The sequence below is a fragment of the Dreissena polymorpha genome, chromosome 15 (assembly GCF_020536995.1).
Source record: "Dreissena polymorpha isolate Duluth1 chromosome 15, UMN_Dpol_1.0, whole genome shotgun sequence".
NCBI classification, from domain to species: domain Eukaryota; kingdom Metazoa; phylum Mollusca; class Bivalvia; order Myida; family Dreissenidae; genus Dreissena; species Dreissena polymorpha.
Genome location: NC_068369.1, coordinates 58,955,168 through 58,975,876, shown reverse-complemented (window position 1 = coordinate 58,975,876; position 20,709 = coordinate 58,955,168). Strand labels below are relative to the sequence as shown.

The 20,709-nt window shown below is 33.2% G+C and overlaps 2 protein-coding genes across 7 annotated transcripts in view; both read right to left on the bottom strand.

Annotated features, from left to right (window-relative positions):
* Positions 1 to 20,709, bottom strand: part of LOC127860277 (nephrin-like) — a 393,077-nt gene that overhangs the window by 199,338 nt on the left and 173,030 nt on the right. The gene's annotated exons all lie outside the window — the stretch shown is intronic.
* Positions 1 to 20,709, bottom strand: part of LOC127860273 (hemicentin-2-like) — a 483,526-nt gene that overhangs the window by 403,601 nt on the left and 59,216 nt on the right. For 2 of the 3 annotated variants that reach the window (XM_052398267.1, XM_052398266.1), the window contains one exon: positions 4,446 to 4,748. The exons of the other annotated variant lie outside the window; for it this stretch is intronic. In XM_052398267.1, coding sequence (XP_052254227.1) covers positions 4,446 to 4,748 — 303 coding nt within the window. The remainder of the gene's footprint in view (positions 1 to 4,445; positions 4,749 to 20,709) is intronic. 3 annotated transcript variants of the gene reach the window in all.

The window sequence follows — 20,709 nt, the reverse complement described above, 5'->3', positions numbered from 1 at the left end:
TCATGAAGATTTGACAAGAAATGTGCCCTCTAGAGTGTTTAGAATGTTTTTCTATAGCCAAATAAGGAAAACAACCCCGCCTTCTGGCCACCATGTTTTTCAACTGACCGGAACCACTTTTGTAATCAACCAAGATATCATAAGGACAAACATTTTGACAAAGTTACATGAAGATAGGGCATGAAATGTGACTTCTACATCGTTTACAAGGTTTCTCCTTTTTTGACCTATCGACCTTGTTTTCGACCCAGCATGACCCAGTTTCGAACTCAATTCAGTTATCTATGGGATAAATCTTCTAATTAAGTTTCATAATGATCGGACAAGTTATGTGGCCTCTAGAGTGTTTACAAGGTTTCTCAATAGCTAAATAAGGAAAACTGCCCCGCCCACTGGCGGCCATGTTTTTCAACGGACCGGAACCACCTTTAAACACAACCAAAATATCATTAAAACAAACATTTTGACAAAGTTCTATGACGATTGGGCATGAAAAGTGACTTCTACAGTGCTAACAAGGTTTTTCTTTTTTTTGGACCTAGTGACCTAGTTTTAGACCCGGCATGATCAAGTTTCGAACTCGACCAAGATATGATTGGGGCAAAGCTTCTGACCAAGTTTCATAAAGATCCAACATGTAATGTGGCCTCTAGAGTGTTTACAAGCTTTCTCAATAGCCAAATAAGGAAAACTGCCCCGCCCACTGGCGGCAATGTTTTACAACAGACCAGAACGACTTTTAAACTCAACCAAGATATCATTAAGACAAACATTTTGACAAAGTTACATGAATATTGGGCATGAAATGTGACTTCTACAGTGTTTACAAGATTTTTCTTCTTTTTTTGACCTAGTGACCTAGTTGTCTGACCCGGCACGACCCAGTTTCGAACTCGACCGAGATTTCATTGGGACAAAGCTTCTGACGTAATTTCATGAAGATCAGACAAGAAATGTGGCTTCTAGAGGTTTACGAACAAATGTGGACGGACGGACAGACGATGGACAAAGACCGATCACAAAAGATCAGGAAAAACGGTTATTATACAAACATCTCTCAGCCCAAGGCCCATAACTTGCCCCAAAACAATTGACTGGAACAAAACCCACACTTCATCATCGTGTAGGTGATGTAGGTAGACTCAAATACCCAAAATCAACTAAATATCTGAAAGCACGGCGTAAAAACTCAGTTCGCCTGACTAACCTAGCTACATCAACTTAAATTCTATCAGACCCATATACAATCCCAAGCCAGATTTCATTAATTAATACATTCTGACAAAATTTTATTAAGACATTATGAAAACTGTGACCTCTTTCATCTACACAAGGTTTTACTAGAATTGGCCCTGTGACCTAATTAATTACCCAAGATGACCCATATACGATTCAAAATCAGATATTATCAAGATAAACATTCTGTCCAAATATCATAAAGATTGGATGAAAACTGTGACCTCTATTGTCTACACAAGGTTTTTCTATTATAATTGATTTTTACATAAAATTTAACGTATTAAACATGTCAATATAAGTAAAATCATTAAACAAACAAACATGAGGTTGAACAGAATACATTTTATTGTCAATACACACAAATAGACATTATACATTGAGTAAAAATTGTAAAAATGTCCCTTTATAGTTTACATACAGGATGATTATCCATAATGAAAATAATGCTTTTTTCCTTTTTTACTTTTATAACAGAATAAATTCACAAACCAATTTATGTAAACATTAATAAAACTAAAATATAATTATATACAATTATTGAATATAAAAATCCTTTCACTTTCTTCTTTCCATTTAATGTTTATTTCACCAGCATTATTCACCCTGTATTTCAGTGTAATGTCATTTGCATCAGATGGATGTAAACGTCTCAACAATTCCATCAGTACTGTTATTGGGAGATTATCTTTGTTAACATAACGTTTTAACTCAATAACAAGTCTGTTGGTCAGTTGTTCTGCCTTTATGAACTGAATAGTCGTTCAATACTTGCATAGTTAAACCAATGTGTTGGCAGCAAGGGCCTGGAAAGTTTCCGGAGTCAATCTTCATATCCTCCCTTCAGATCAGACCATGGAAGTTTTGTTGGATTACAATACACCTGACACATACTTAAGATACAGATTGCAATTGTGCACAATGAGAAATAATGAGAACCAAATGTCTAAAGTAGTAAAGACCTAAATACTGTCCTCTGCACATGTAATATTGAACATATATATTGAAACAACTTAATCATAAAAATCCTTAATACTTATATAACATGTATATTATTATTTGTTTCGTGCAAAATCAGTTTACAAAAACTAACTGGTATATTATGGTTTAAAATCGCTAGACGAAATGATGCGTATCCGAAATGATATACAGTACTGTTTACATAATTTGTTTAGAATTTAAATGTCCTTACAAACAGAAAATAATAAATTAGTGACAGAAAACACAGAAATATATTAGATGAATTGATTAACACTCACTGTAGTGTTTTCCTTTTCTTAATAAGGCTTTATTCTGTGAATATTTCGTTATTTTTACGCTAAGCGAAGGAAATTCAAAATGGCGGCCATTGCTTCGCCGTAGAAGATTTCGGGATTTTCGTAACCACTGAACTTTGAACAAAAATGTTTTACGGTAAACTTGAACCGACTTGGTCATGAAATACATCGAATTAAAGCTTAGAGTATGTACTTTTTAACGATATAACTTCTAGTGATACATACCGATTAAGTTTCCGACAAATTTACGCAGACTTTGGTCCATTCTAACACAATTGTTTACTAGCCGATTGTACCGGAAGTTGCAGCATCATGAAGGGAAATTTCTCCTCTGGTCGGTTAATTTCACTTCATGAATATTCATTAGGATTTACCTTACCCCAAAACATGTGGAAAATACCCACCGTCACCAAACCGTCTCCACCATATTGCACTCTACCGCGGACGTGTGAAAATACCGATAATCCGCATTGTTCAATAATTAAGCAACGATAAATAACACTTATCCTTTATGGATAATCATGAAATAAAAACCATAATAAAGAAAAGTGTATTCTCTTAAATCTGATATATAAATTATTATTATACACCTAGTGAAAAGTAATTAGTTATGCTGTTAAAGGTTTTTCTATTATTTGACCTAGTGACCTGGTTTTTGACCCAAGATGACCCAAATACAATTCCAACCCAGATTTCATCAAGATAAACATTCTAACCAAATTTCAAAAAGGTTGGATGAAAACTGTGCCCTCTATTGCCTACACAAGGTTTTTCTATTATTTGACCTAGTGACCTATTTTTGACCCCAAATAACCCCAATACAATCCCAACCCAGATTTCATCATGATAAACATTCTGACAAAATTTCATAAAGATTGGATCAAAACTGTGACTTCTACTGTCTACACAAACACATTGTTGACGGACGCACGCACACACGCACGCACAACCGACGCCGGACATCACACGGTCACATAAGCTCACCATTTCACTTTGTGACAGGTCAGCTAAAACTGAAAATGTCTAAGTCCAAGGCCCATAACTTTGCCAAAAATTAATGGACCGGAACAACTCTCACATTTCATCTGTAAGTTATGTTGGTAGACTCACATACCAAAAATCAGTGTAATATCTATAAGCGCTGCATGAAAAACTCCAGAAAACAAAATACTGGAAGGACTGTCAGACCAACAGTTCATTAGCTATATGCCACCCCTACTGCATTTATATGGAGAGGGCATAAAAATAACATCAATATCTTAATGCGTTGGCAAAAAAACCTCCAGAATACAGTTATTATGAAGACAATTTCAAAAAGTCCAAAGCCAAAAACTTTACCAAAAATCAATGGACCTAAACCTTACTCACACTTCATCTGAAGGTCTGGTAGGTAGACCCACATACCAAAAATTAGTTCAATATATGAAAGTGTTGCATAAAAAACCTTCAAAAACAGTTATTATAGAGAATAGTTATAAGTCCAAGGCCTATGTCTTTGCCAAAAATCAATAGACCTGTACAAAACTCACACTTCATCTGTAGGTTATGTAGGTCGAATACCAAAAATGAGTTATTATAGAGAAAAAGTCCAAGTCTAAGGCCCTTAACTTTGCCACACACTTCATCTATAAGTCATGTCGGTAAACACACACATCAAATATTAGGTCAATATCTAATATCTATATAGCGTTTCGAAAAAAAGTCCGGAAAATGGAATGCGGACAGACAGATGGGCAGACGGACGATCCAACTGCTATATGTCATCATATCTGTGGCATCAAAAGGTCGATAATTCTGCCAAAACTGTGTTCAGTAAAATTAACTTTCTTCATTGATCATCTACCCATAAAGGTCACTGAACTGTGGGAGTTTCAGTAAAATCAATTTACATATATCCCCACTGGCACTGATGGAAGGCATATAAATGTATACCTTTTGCAATCCTGAACACACCAAACATCACTGGATCAGCTGCTCCAATGGCATTAAATGTCAAAAGTCTTGCATGATAAACACCCACATCAAGGCTGGTTATATTAAATGTAACCGTGTCATCAGGTCCAATACTTGCTTCCTCAATGACGGTTGTGTGGTTGATGTAATTGTCTGTAGAATCCTTAGATAATTGAATAACAAATGTCTGTGGATGTCCTCCATTGAAGCCACGTTTCCAAACAAAATACACATATTTCTGAATGACAGTGAAGTTCAATGCTGCTGGTGATGAGGGTTTACCTGAAATAGAAAGTAAATTTTTAAAAATAAAATTGCAGAAAAACAACACACACCAAAATAGGTGATGCATGGTTTTGAAAGAATTCAATCCATCTTCATTGACATTTAAATCAATACACTTAATTATTATTACAAACAGCTGCAAGCATTAAATTCATACACAATTAAATATACTATGTTCTCTAACATTCTTTATCACATGACCATAAAATAGCAGAGCCAGGTTTTTTTCCCCACTTTTTGGGAAGATATGCCATGGCTTCGGAATTGGGAATTTTATTGGCATTTTCATGAAATTGGGAAAATAAATTCATTAGCCTTTTTTTCCTCACAAAAAGTTCACTGATTAGGGAAATACTAAATTTGATATAGCTCTTTATAATCAATCAAATTAAAAGAACAAAATCATAAAAAACTTTGTTAGATGTTATTGAATTAAAAATGAGATAAAATTCGCATAAGACACTTCTTTCTAAAAAAAAATATTTTTTTGGAAATAGGGAATTTTTTGCCATATTTTGGGGCAAAAAGTATACTTTTTGGGATTGTGAAAATCAGGCAAAAAACAACCCTGAGAACAGTATGCATGAAAAACCTCAAACCATTACAGGCCACAAAGTCTGGTATATTACTATAAATAGCACAAACCAATTAATATTTAAAACATAAGAAATTGATGTCAAATAAATATTTAAAGTTTCAGAAAGCATTTTCTGTTTGTTTTTATTAATTACTCTGTACATTCTATTTTTTATGAATTATTTTGCAACAGGGGGTACAAAATTGAATTTTTTTACCAAAAGCTGGTAATATGATAATACAGGATGAAAGGCACAAATTCTCCAAAACATGTAAAATAATAGTGCTTATTCTTGAAAAGATACCTCCTCTATAAACAAGAAATACCACATTTGATAAAAAAATATACAAGTATGTTTATAAGCGGTGATATATGTGCAGGCCTTTTTAATTGAAATTATGTAAAAATTTGGTTTATACTATGTAAAAAAATATGTCTCTGTCTTGTATGAATATCAGTAGGACGAATTGTGTACACATTATGTGCTTAAAAATAAGAATCTAGTCTATTGGTTTTGCAATAGGATGGTTATACCTGTGTGTTTCTAAAAACAAAATATTACGCGATATGTTATATGAGCACAGGAATACAAAGAGTTTCTTAGATAGATACATTCAGCAATAAACATTCAAATATAAAAACTATTGTTAGGAAAGCATATTTTTAAGTTAACACTCGATCAAAAAGGAACTAAGAATGAATGCCTAAAATAATCTTAGATAATTTCGCTTTCGCATATTTAAGATTACTTAGCATTATTGAAATTTACAGCTAAAAGTCGCCGACTCCATCGTTTTCTTATATCCATTTAAGATTATAGTATAGGGTTAAGTTAGATCAACATATAGGTTTTTCATACAATATAGATACAAAATAAAGTTTTAGAATTTATTGCGATATAACATTATTACGTACTTATAATGTATTCATAGCTATTGGACGGTGTGTAAAGTATGCAATATGAGTAATATGGTTACAAACTGTTGTATTCAAAAACGTTATTCTTTGTTATACACTGTAAAGCCCGAAATGATGATAAGTCATTGAATCTTGTAATGAAGCCATTTTCTAACGGTGATATTTACAACACGTTACAATGTAAATCGGACAATCTATTGAATAAAATTAATGATGCATGACATGCTCCCGAGGTTGATGCGACGATAGCATCACAGTTGCCTTTTTGTCCATTATATATATTAGTGTGTGCTATAAGTATGTTTATAAGCGGTGAAATGTGTGCAGGCCTTTTTAATTGAAATTATGGCAATATTTTGTTTATAGTATGTGAAAAAAGATGTCTCTGTCTTGTATGAATAACAGTAGGACGAATTGTGTACACATTATGTGTTTTAAAATAAGGCTCTAGTGTATTGGTTTTTGCAATAGGATGGTTATACGTGTGTGCTTTTAAAAACAAAATATTACGCGATATGTTATATGAGCACAGGAATACAAAGAGTTACTTAGATAGACACATTCAGAAATAAACATTTAAATATAAAATATATTGTTAAGAAAGCATATTTTTATGTTAACATTCGATCAAAAAGGAACTAAGAATGAATGCCTAAAATAATCTTAGAAAATTTCGCTTTCGCAAATCTAAGATTACTTAGCATTATTGAAATGTACAGCTTAAAGTCGCCGACCCCATCGTTTTTCTTATATCCATGTAAGATTATAGTATGGGGTTAAGTGCGATCAACACATAGGTTTTTCATACAATATAGACACAAAATAAAGTTTTAGAATTTATTGCGATACAACATTATTACGTACTTATAATGTATTCATAGCTATTGGACGGCGTGTAAAGTATGCAATATGAGTAATATGGTTACACACTGTTATATTCAAACACGTTTTAACATTTAATATATTGCCCTTAACTTCATCAAGGTACACAACAATAATTGCTAAAAAAATTATGCAAAATTATGCTTTGTAATTTCGTTTTCGCATGTATAAAAGTGACTTTGCGAGATGGAATTTAAAAGCACAAATAATAGACCCAAATGATTATTTCTACATATAGTATGAGGTTTAAGTAATGTAGGAGGTTTAATTAATAAGGACGATTTTAGTAAAAAAAATGAAACGTAGATAATATTAACACATTTACTTTTTAAACAATTAAAGACAACATTGTTGCATCTTTCATGCAACTGCCGTTAATGTCTGTGTATGTATGTGTACATATGTTTTTTAAGATGTATTTGTATGCGTGTCTATATGCATATGTGTTTCCCCTTATATATTGTATGATACTGTAGTAAGAGACGACGTCTCTTTTAAATGCTTCAGAAATGCAATACAACAACACTTTTAACACATATTACAAAGTGTTTTTTTGGCGGTCTATCTGTCTAAGAACAATTGTAAATTTTTGTTTTTACAATAATGAATTTTTTGTTGTTGGAGAACTTTGTATCCCTCAAAATTTTTTATAATAAGTTATATTTTCCTTTATTTACATAACGAATGTAAATACGTGCGTTTTTGTCAAACCCTATGTAAATAATATTTTGACTTATATGAATTTCTGTTAACGTCAAATTGCTGTTGTGAGTACATCTCAAATAACCTTGACACTTTTCCTTTTTTTTTTTTCTACATACAAAATGCAAAACTTTATTATTTACATTTCTTACAAAAATGCATACGGGTCTACATATAATTCATCTACTTCATGTAAGAAAGCATATTTAAAACTAAAAATCAGGATATTGTATCGCGAACACAATGATAAATATAATGAGAACATAGTCCAATTATTTCACTGGAAAACATGACGAGTCTTAATATGTGCACCTTTAATGTCAAGGGTCTTAATTGTAAAAATAAACGTGAACAAGTTATAACTTATATAAAATCAAAATCAATTGACATAGCACTGCTGCAAGAAATTCATTATGATAACAAACTCGATAATTCGGCCTGGGGCAAAGATTGGGCAGGGGATACGTTTTTAAGTGGCCAAAGTACCAACAGTTTAGGAGTAGGAATTTTGATAAATAGAAAAAGTGAAATACAATTTATAGAACATAATGAAATTATAGTAGGAAGAATTCAGGTGTTAAAACTATTGGTCAACAATAACAAAATAGCTATAATAAACATTTATGCACCAAATAATGATGACATTACGTTTTTTAATACACTTGAAAATACTATTGCTGACCTAGATGAATTCTTGCCGATAGTGGGTGGTGACTTCAATGCCGTGCAAAACTTTTTAAAAGACAAATTAAATGGTACAAATGACACCAATAAAAAGTGTTCCGATAAAATTAATGATATAAAGGAAATACACGATTTAGTGGATATTTACAGAAATTTTAACCCAAATGCAGAGGAATATACATGGCATTCGAATTCAGACCCGCCAATATTTTGCAGACTCGATTATTTTCTGTTAGCATCTTCACTGGTTAGTAATGCGAAAAAATGCACTATCAATCCTGGCTTCAAATCGGATCACTCAATTGTTTTACTCAGCATTCTTTTTGATACGCTAACACGAGGCCCAGGTTATTTTAAGCTAAATAGCTCACTTCTATTTGATCAAGATTATAAAACTTCAATTAAAAATTCAATAAAAGAGGTAGTTGATTTTAATAAAGAAACGACTCCTAATATTTTATGGGAATTCATTAAGGGTAGGATAAGGGATGAGAGCATAAAATACTCAACATATAAAAAGAAACTTAGTTTAAAAAAAGAATCAAAAATCGAAGCAAAATTACATGATATTGAAGAACAATTAAAAAAGAACCCTAATGACGTAATATTACAACAAACATATCAAACAGAAAAAGATAATTTTAATGCTATAAATGAAGAGAAAATCAAAGGCATTCTAATAAGGGCAAAAGCAGACTGGATTGAGGGAGCCGAGAAAAATACTAAATATTTCTCCAATTTGGAATCAAAAAGATCGGAACAAAAAGTACTTAAACAGCTTAAAATTAATGATGAAATAGAACATGATCATGCAAAAATTTTAGAACACGTTAAGCAATATTTCGCCTCACTCTATAAAATAGACGTAACTCTGGATCAAGAAAACAGTGACCCATTTTTTCAAGATCTTACGAAATTATCAAACGAAGATAGAGAACAATACCCCGACCATTTATCCGAAAACGAATGCTTCCAGGCACTAAAAGACATGAAAAATAACAAAAGCCCAGGCTCAGATGGACTAACAACAGAATTTTATAAACTCTTTTGGACTGACATAAAAAAATACTTAATCAGCTCGATAAATTATTCATTTGATACCGGACATTTAACTGAACTACAAACACAAGGGCTTATTTCACTTTTGCCAAAAAAAGATAAAGATATTCTATCTATCAATAATTGGCGACCAGTCTCTTTGTTAAACGTTGACTATAAAATTTCAAGTAAATCTATAGCTAATAGAATTAAACCTTTTCTTCAAACACTTATTAACTCAGATCAAACAGGATTCATAAAAGGGAGATATATTGGAGAAAACATAAGAATTTTGAATGAAGTAATTGATAAAGTGAACGATTTAAATGAAACAGGATTGATATTTTTCTCCGATTTTCAGAAAGCTTTTGATAGCTTAGACCATAATTTTATGTACACATGTTTAGATGGCATGGGCTTTAGCCAGTCTTTAATACAGTGGGTGAAACTGTTTTATAATAATGCAAAATCTTGTGTAATTAATAATGGATATTTCTCTGAATTCTTCGACATAAAAAAGGGAGTACGGCAAGGTTGTCCCCTCTCACCGTATCTTTTTATCATATGCATTGAATTACTAGCTAACTATATACGACATAATACAAATATAAAAGGAATTCACATTGGTAACATCGAACTCAAACAAACATTATTCGCAGATGATGCCTGTTTTCTTCTCGATGGCAGTCAAAGGTCATTTGAATTTTTAATTATTACCCTTGACAAATTCTCCGCTATATCCGGCTTAAAATTAAATAACAATAAATGCTCTGTAATGAAATTAGGTGCACTTATAAACAAAAATGTAAAATTTTGTCCACATAAAAAATTTGATTGGAACTGTGAAAGCGCGACCACACTGGGAATAACAATATACAATAATACTTATTTAACGGCTGAACACAATATATGTAATAAAATAAATTCAAGAATTTGAAAACTGTTTACATAAATGGAGAAAGTGGAATCTTTCACTGATAGGAAAAATCACAGTATTCAAAACTTTTGCATTACCAAAACTAATATATCCATTTACAGTTTTAGAAAGACCAGACGAAAATAAAATGAAAACCTTAAAAACAAATATGTTCACATTTTTGTGGAATGATAAACCCGACAGGATAAAACGTGATCAAATTATACAGGAATATGAAAACGGCGGTTTGAAAATGATTGATATAGATAGCTTTGTGGATGGTCTCAAATCTACTTGGATTAAACGATTTATACATCAACCTGAATCAAAAATAACCAAATTATACAGTATTTTTCTAGAAAATTATGGTATTTACTTTATTTTAAAGAATCGCATCAAACCTGACGATATAAACACACTAAACATTCGTTCAGTATTTTTAAAGGACATATTAAAGGTCTGGAATAAGGTTAACGCACAAAATAAAATCGCACAAATCGGAAAAGAAATTATTTGGAATAATTCATTTATAAAAAATTCAAACGGTTTATTTTTCTATAAAGAATGGCATATTAAAGGAATCAACCATATAGAACAAATATACGACTATGGAACAAGGCAATTTTATAGTTTTGAGCAATTACAAAACTTGTACGGGTTAAGTACCAGAGATTTTCTAAAATACTTTAGTCTTATAAAAAGTGTGCCACTAGAATGGAAAGAAAAGCTGAAATCTGAAAACACTAGTAATCAACCGCAAGAATATTTTCTCTCATCAATTTCAGAGTCAACTAAAATCTGTAAATTAGTATATCAAAAACTCGTACTGTCAAAGCAGATCAATCCAATTAAGGCAATTGCTAAATGGGAACTATATTTTAACAAAGAAATGCAAACGAATAAATTGTTTATTCAACCATTTAGACTGACACATGATACCAAGCTAAGATTATTCCAGTATAAATATATTATGCAAATTATTCCAAACAATAGCTATCTATTGTTATGTGGTTTAACACAATCCAATATTTGTGATTTTTGTAGTATGTCAGTAGATTCGAATGTGCATATCTTTTGGGAATGTCCTGTAATTCAACATTTTTGGAACGGTGTTAAAGTGTATATCGAACAAACAGCGAACTTGCCGTTTATTTCATATTTTGATTATGAACATATAAGCTTCTGTAACGTTTCAACAGGTCATTCGAACATGTCACAGATTGTTAATTTTATCACATTGTTGGCAAAATTTTATATTTTTAGAAGTAAGTGCCAGAACAATATACCCAATATTAATCATTTTATAACATTTCTTCAGAATAGGCTCAAAATTGAGGAGATAATTGCTTTCAATAAAAATCAAATAGAAACTTTTAGAACAACTTGGAATAGTTTTTTAAGATAATTCATTTAAAATTGTAGTCTGAATATGCATCTTTATGCTTCGATATATTTTGTCGAATTGTATTAAATTATTTTTTGCTACAGTCTCATGTAAGACTCTCGACAGATGTTTGTAGTATTGTTTTTTCTTTGTATTTTTTTCTGTTATAACTCCATGCGTGTAAGTGTATTGTGTATTGATGAATAAATATATATATTTAAAAAAAAAAAAAAAAAAAAAAAAAATATACATAATAATGCTTGTTTTTTTAAATTTCAATAAGCCTCTTTTCAAGTATGTTGAGTCAAAATTCGTTCTCAAGCACTTAAGAATTAAATTGACTTTTTTACTGAATGAAAACATTTTCTACACAAGTGAGACAATTAATTAAACATTTTTTATATTAACAACAAATCTAGATATCAAGAACTTCCTTACTAACATGACCATTCAAGACGGGCAAGCTAGCAGCCCTGGTTTGTTCATGTCTTACTATCAATCTGTTACGCCATTATTTTATCAAACACATTTAATGTTTGTAATAAATTTTTAATAAATCCATAAAGTGATCTTCTTATTGAAACCAACATATTGATTAATAGAGAATATTTTCAAAATTATTGGCATGTTATATTACATTTGTAATCTTTGCCTATTTCTTTTAACTATAGATTTACATACATTCACATTTAAAAACAAGAGATGTGTTTGTCAGAAACACAATGCCCCCTATTGCGCCGCTTTGAAGCCATAAATTTGACCTTTTACCTTGAAGGATGACCTTGACCTAGACCTTTCACCACTCAAAATTTGCAGCTCCATGAGATACACATGCATGCCAAATATCAAGTTGCTATCTTCAATATTGCATAAGTTATGAAGAAGATTAAAATTTTGGCTAAAGTTTTTGAATTAGTTTTTTTGACCTTTGACCTTGAAGGATAACCTTGACCTTGACCTTTCACCACTCAAAATGTGCAGCTCCGTGAGATACACATGCATGCCAAATATCAAGTTGCTATCTTTAATATTGCAAAAGTAATGACCAAGGTAAAAGTTTTGGATAACGTTTTGGGACACACACATACAATGACAGACAGGCCAAAAACAATATACCCCCGATTTTTCGATCCCGGGGCATAAACACAAAAGTTTCTGAATAAAAATAAAGAATTCATGTTTTATCAGATATGTGTCATAATTTTTAAAATAAACGGGTGGACAAGCTAAAGGAATTGATGAAGCAATTGGATAACTGATAAACTGATATAAAAAAAAACATTTTATGCACTCGAGTTGAGGCGTATTTTTTAGCAACAAGAGGGCCTGAAAGGCCCAAAGTCACTCACCTGAGATAACAAGATATTATTAGGACAAATCTTCTGACCAAGTTTCATGAAGATCAGAAAATAAATGTGGCCTCTAGAGGGTTAAGAAGGTTTTACTATAGCCATATAACAGTGCCCCAGATAATTATTTGGGAAAAGGGGTTTTCACCCATTGATTTTGAAAAATAGGGTGATTTCTTTCTTATAATAGGGTGAAATAAGTTATAAAAATTCATACCTAAAAATCATTGCTTCTTTACCTCTGTTGAAGCTTCACACTTGTATTGTTTCAATAAAACTGTAAACTATCATAATAAACTTAATTAAACTGAAGTTTCATAATACCTTTGATCCTTGAAATTATTGAAACTGTTCATAATACATGAATATATAAACTTTAAACTTAAAAAAACAACCTGATGTTAACTGAAATCTTTGTAACTTTCAAACATATAGACATATATTTTAGGGCAACCATCGCTGACGTATTTCTACCTATCTTATACATTTGTATTTCGCATCGTAATAGAAACTGAAAGAACAGACGCTTTACAAATACATGCACAATGAGCGACGAATGAAGTAAGATTGAAAACGCATGTATGCCGTCGTAATTATTTTTGTCAGAATCTTTATTTAACTATGAAATCTAGTCCGCAGTGCGTTTGAATTACTTTGTCTGTTGTCCTGCTCTTTCATCCAGGCCCTTGCTAAATGAAACTGTCGCCGTGTAACAATAATACTTTCAATATACCAAAAATGAGCAAAGCATTTTCGATTAAAGCTATTGTATCGTACGCATTAAATTTGACGAATCTTTTTTAAGTAAACTTGCTTGCGTTTTCAATACGTATGATAATATATTTCTTTCCTCTTTAACATTTTAATAGGGTAAAAGACGCAGATACGCAGCTTATCAGCGGCACTGCATAAAAGGAAAAATGCCCGCCCCTTGGCTGGCGTGTTTTTCGACCAACCGGCATAATTTTTCACTCGACCAAGATATTATTGGGATAAATCTTCTGACCAAGTTTCATGTAAATCTGACAGTAAATGTGGCCTCTAGAGTGTTAACAAGATTTTACAATAGCCATATAAGGAAAAATGCCCCGCCCTTTGGAAGCCATGTTTTTTAAGCAAACATAATTATTTTCAAACTCATCCAAGATATTATTAAAACCAATCTTCTGACCAATTTTCATGAAAATTAGACAATAAATGTGGCATCTAGATTGTTAATAAGGTTTTACTATAGACATTTATAGCCATATACGGAAAATGCCCCGCCCCTGGAGGCCATGTTTTTAAAGCAGCCAAAACGATTTTCGAACTCATCAAAGATATCATTGACAAATCTTCTGACCAAGTTTCATGATGATCGGAAAATAAATTTGACCTGTAGAGTGTTAAAAATGTTTTACCAAAGCCATATAAGGAAAAATGCCCCGCCCCCGTGGTGGCCATGTTTTTCAACCAACCGGCATCATTTTTGAACTTGAATTAATGCCTTTTGTCACAACACCGCAGCATACATAATAGGTAATAAGACGTGCTTCGGGTCTTTTCATTACACCTTACACTAAATCCAGTTTTTTCCGGATGTTCTCTTCAATAAGTAGACAGTACAGTTTCAATAATGACTAAACTGAAAGACTGAAACGATTAAGATGAGAAGCGTTTTATTTGAAATTCATTTAGAGCAAATGTCAATGCAAAATCATTCAAGATATAAGTTTGCTCAAAAGAACAATAAAACTTTTAACCTAAATCAACAGATCTCAATTTTCTCTGCGCTACAAAGTTTTTATCCAAAAATCAATACACACATGCTTTTCAAGCAGATAGCATGACGTAAATTGCCGCATAAATGTTGTACACTTTTGTCCAGAAAAAAGGTCAACATTAAATGCATGAGGATGGTTTATTTGACGCTAGAATTTGTAAATTTAACATCAATATAAACAAGAGATGTGTTCGTCAGAAACACAATGCCCCCTATTGCAACGCTTTGAAAAACAAATGTATTTGTTTTTTTGACCTTTGACCTTGAAGGATGACCTTGACCTTGAATTTCCACCACTCAAAATGTGCAACTTTATGATATACCGCTTTGACATTTTTTATGTTTTTGACCTTTGACCTTGAAGGATGACCTTGACCTTGAACGCCTACCACTAAAAATGGGCAGCTCCATGAGATACATAACGCATGCCAAATATCAAGTTGCTATCTTCAATAGTGAAAAAGTTATGGCTTACGCTAAAGTGTTTTTATCGGAATGACGGACAGACTGACATACACACATACTGACATACTGACTGACGGACAGTTCAACTGCTATATGCCACTCTACCAAGGGCATAAAAGTTGGAAGTGTGTTTCGGAATACACATAGATTTCCGGTTGAACTATAAATGTTAGAGATGTCGCACGTGAGATACAACTTCTGACCAAGTGTGGTGAAGATCATATGAAAACTACTTAAATTAGAGAGCAGACACCATGCTGAATGTGTAAAACGTACTTAGTGACCCAGTGACCAAGTTTTTGACCCGGCATGACCCATATTGGAACTTGACCTTGACATCATCTAGATACAACTTCTGACCACATTTGGTGAATATCGGATGACAACTACTTGAAGTAGAGAACGGACACCATGCTCAATGTTTAAAACACACTAAGTGACCCCGTGACCTAGTTTTTGACCTGCCATGACCCATGTTTGAACTTGACCTTAACATCATCTAGATACTGATTCTGACCAAGTTTGGTGAAGCTCTGATGAAAACTACTTAAATTAGAGAGCGGACAACATGCTGAATGTATATAACGCACTAAGTGACCCTGTGACATAGTTTTTGACCCGGCAAGGCCCATGTTCGAACTTGGCCAAGACATCATCTAGATACTGATTCTGACCAAGTTTGGTGAAGCTCCGATGAAAACTACTTGAATTAGAAAACTACTTGAATTAGAGAGCGGACAACATGCTGAATGTTTAAAACGCACTAAGTGACCCCCTGACCTAGTTTTTGACCCGACAAGGCCCATGTTCAAAAATTGGCCTACACATCATTTAGATACAACTTCTGACCAAGTTTGGTGAAGATTGAATGAAAACTATTTGAATTAAAGAGCGGACACGGACCGACCGACGAACAAGCTCACTTCTATATACCCCCCTAAACTTTGTTTAGTGGGGGTATAATTATTAACCTTTGGTCTTTAGATTTTTTGCCTTTTTTCTAAATGTTTATCGTCTGTTTACATCAAAATAATATGTTGAAAGTGTTGAACCGGCAAATTGAAAGTAATGTTCGGGTTGAGTCGTAAATTCTGATTGGCTGTCCCAATTTAAAGATTTGCATGCTGTAAACACTCTTAACAAAGACATTGCAGAAGAGGTTACTTGCTTTGATGATTTCCATAAGCATAGACTTCAACAGTGAGAAGTTTATCGGTTTTTATTTAAACAAATGATAATCAACTTTGTGGTTGTTTAAAATAAACAATTTAATTCAGGCTTTTTACTGCCTCTCCACAAAAAACTAGGGCAAAATTAGGGCAAGATTTTGGCAAAAATTAGGGCAAAGTAGGGAATTTTACTGTTAAAAAGTAGGGCTAAATAAGAAAATAATTACCATTTTTCAGCTGGAATTACCGTTAAATTGATACATATCCTAGTCCATCTGATGCTGTGAGAATGCCTTGTTCTGCCCATCCTTAAAATACAGGCAACTGAATTTTTTGTTTCTCATTTAACATCAATTTACACAATAGAATACAATAATGAACATGACATTCAAAACATACAATGATCTTATAAAGCAAAGTACAAAAGCCCTAAGTATTACCCTTTCCTACATGAATATGTACCAAACTTCAACAACTATGAATATATAAATATTCTTGCACTAGTACTAAAACAAAGAATTTTCTCACCACATGCAATAGTGAATAATTATATTTTTATTTTAAGTGGATAAGCAAACAGAGACTAAGGTCTATTCCGTTTGCTAAGGTGTTAAAATGAGTATACATTGAGTAAAGGTTTAAGCAAAATTAGTTTCAAGCCATATAGGGTTGTCATTATGATTGCAAAGGATTATGTGGAATAGTAATTAATAAGACCAGGAATGAAAAGGCCGCCTAGACCCCCTTGTGGGTCCAGGGCTATTCCCTGGTTGGGGGCCAGGGGGCGAAGCCCCCCGCCTATAAACAAATTCTAGGCATTTAGAGGGACAAAATACTGCTATTCTTAGAGCACAAAAAGTTAAAATGAGGTCTCAAAGGAAGAGAAAATTTTAAGATTTTCACATTTTTAGTATACTGTACAATGTAAAAACATATTATATTGATAGATCTTTGCATGTTCCAATTCTATCCATCACCCGATAATCCATTATTATTACGATTTCTTTTTTCAAAACCAAAATACGTCCAATATTGACAATGAATGTATTAAAGAATTTAGTAAACACAAATGTCCGCCATTTAATGCAAATGCATATACAAATTGAATGATTAAGAGTGATTATGAATAATTTTTATGTTATTGAAACTGACTACAGTCGAAACTGACCTAACGGCCACCTGAATTTACCGGTCACCTGCAGACAACGGTCAGCCTGGAATCCCCCTGACGAAAAACACTCTATATTACACCTGAATTTAACGGCAAACTGTCCATAACGGCCAACGGCTACTATATTCAACTCCGAAATTCATGTTGGAACTGAAATAAACGGTCACGCGTCTGTCGTCTCGAGTCGCGAAAATTAATAACACTGCAAATCATTTGTCCGTCTATTTTGCGGTTAAAGCGTTTGATAGCGGTAATTGCCTTTGATATTATAAAAGCGGCCCACTGCGAGTAAACAAATAATAAGGTGTTGAGAAGGTTTGTTTTCCGGGGATAATTGTGGGGGTTTCTTCAACAGAAGATATGTTAGAGTTTTTGACACGTTTAAAGTAATAATCGCTAATTTAATGACCGCTAATTAGTACATTGAGTATCGATTTTAAAATAACATTTTCGGATCATTCTTTAAAAGAGCTTTCTAGCGTTCACAACACTTTTAAAAGCAATCGGAATAATAAATCACGGAATAACAATAAGTGGTAAACTTAAGTTCCTCACATTAGAGGAGCGAGTCAAGTGTTTGAAACTATATGAATCTGGAAAAAGTTCGCGTGTAATAGCAAGTGAGCTCTGTGTTGGACGTACGCAAGTATAGAGTGTGCTTAAGCGTAAGCGAGAAATTATGGAGAAGTATGAATCGAATGCAAATGTGAGTTTGAAGCGTTGTATTTTGTATGAGGTTGTTGAATTAAAATGCTTTTTTTGTGATGTTTGCGTACGAATAAAGTTTAACAAACTTTTTGCGTCTTTTCTTTGAATTAGAACGGTACAATATCACCGTACTATCGGTTTATGAAAGCGAATCCGCTTTTTAGACTTGTACGGACGTGACGTCAACGGCACGTCACAAGTTTTATTTACTGAATAATCGAGATGCATGAGTAAACAATTATACTAGCGTTGATAAATTCATTGCTTTAGTTTAATAACAATATGAAATTAAATCAATCTATAAGATAGTATTATGTATTATTCAATGTAAGTAAATTCTGTTTTTATGCTTAGTTAACGGCAATGAGCATCTGTTTAACACTGTATGCAAACGACTGGGTGGGGTAACGAGGAAGCACTACTACCAACTGACAAACCATCTTAAAATTATGATCCGAATTCAACGGTCACCTGTGGACAACGGTCACTTTGGCCATTACCCTTGCCTGACCGCTGAATTCAGGTTTGACTGAATTTATAGTATAAAAATGGACATTGTATGGATCTAAGTTATAAGTATGTCACTGCTGCAGCATATTATTGACACAAAGCAAATCAAGGCTGGTCAAAGCAGTTGGTCAATGCAGTTTCTTATATCAAACTACAAATGCCACAGTGTTAATCAAATTCTATTCAATTTATTAATTTTAAAGTATATGTGTGTCCATAGGACACAGATGCCCTCACAATTTGGCTCTGTCACAAAGATCCTATCGTTTTCTAAATCAGGGGCCATAACTCCATAGATACCTGATACAATTGCATCAAAATACTCCAGTATACAAGTTCACATGCTGACAACAATTAAAAGAAAGATGGCTCTAGCAGCTATACTTTTGAGTTCTGCGCGACACAAACTGTGGGCTATGGATAGCCAGATGGATGGACAGAGAAAAAATGGCAAATCACCAACACCCTTTTGTGGGATCATATACAATTATTAATGATTAAAATGACAGTTAGGAAAAGCAAGCTTAACATATGAACTAAAATATATTTTGTTAGAAAGGAAAGCAGCATCTGCAATTATGAATTAAACTCATAAGATTTAAAACACAGCATGGCATTTGTAGGTTCCTTCAGTTAGTAGCGTCATTGGGAAACAAGATGCGTTTGTGAAACACAATGTCCCCCTATATGCCGTTTGACCTTGTAGGATGACCTTGACCCTTCACCACTCAAAATGTGCAGCTCCATGAGATACACATGCATTTCAAATATAAAATTGCTAGCTTCAATATTGCAGAAGTGACATTACATGAGCAATTTTGACCCATATATTTGACTTGAAGGATGACCTTGACCTTGACCTTTCACCGCTCAAAATGTGCAGCTCCATGAGATATTCATGCATGCCAAATATCAAGTTGCTATCTTCAATATTGCAAAAGTATTCATAAAATAAGCGATTTAGGCCACATATATTTGACCTCTGACCTTGAAGAATGACCTTGACCTTTCACCACTCAAAATGTGCAGCTCCATGAGATACACATGCATGCCAAATATCAAGTTGCTATCTTCAATATTGCAAAAGAACTCATAAAATGAGCGATTTTGGCCACATATATTTGACCTCTGACCTTGAAGGATGACCTTGACCTTGACCTTTCACACTTCAAAGTGTGCAGCTCCATGAGATACACATGCATGCCAAATATCAAGTTGCTATCTTGAATATTGAAATACTGCAAAAGTGTACATTAAATTAGCGATTTTGACCCATATATTTGACCTTTGACCTTGAAGGATGACCTTGACCTTGAGCTTTCACCACTCAAAATGTGCAGCTCCATGAGATACATATGCATGCAAAATATCAAGTTGCTATCTTCAATATTGCAAAAGTTATTGCAAATGTTAAAGTTGGCGCAAACAGACAGACAGACAAACAGACAGACAGACCGACCAACCAACCAACAGACAGGGCAAAAACAATATGTCCCCCACTACTATAGTGGGGGATATAAAAAAGAAACTTGGCAGTATAAAGTCTAGATGAAGCGTGCATATCTGTCACCTCTATATCAAGAAGCACATATGTTATGATTAAATAGAACACACATGTATTTTCACAGTGTAAAATGATATTATCTTACCTAAAGACCGGTATGTCTGTACTGATTAGCCAAGGAACCATGGTGCTTTCAAGGATGGACATCACAAGGTGATC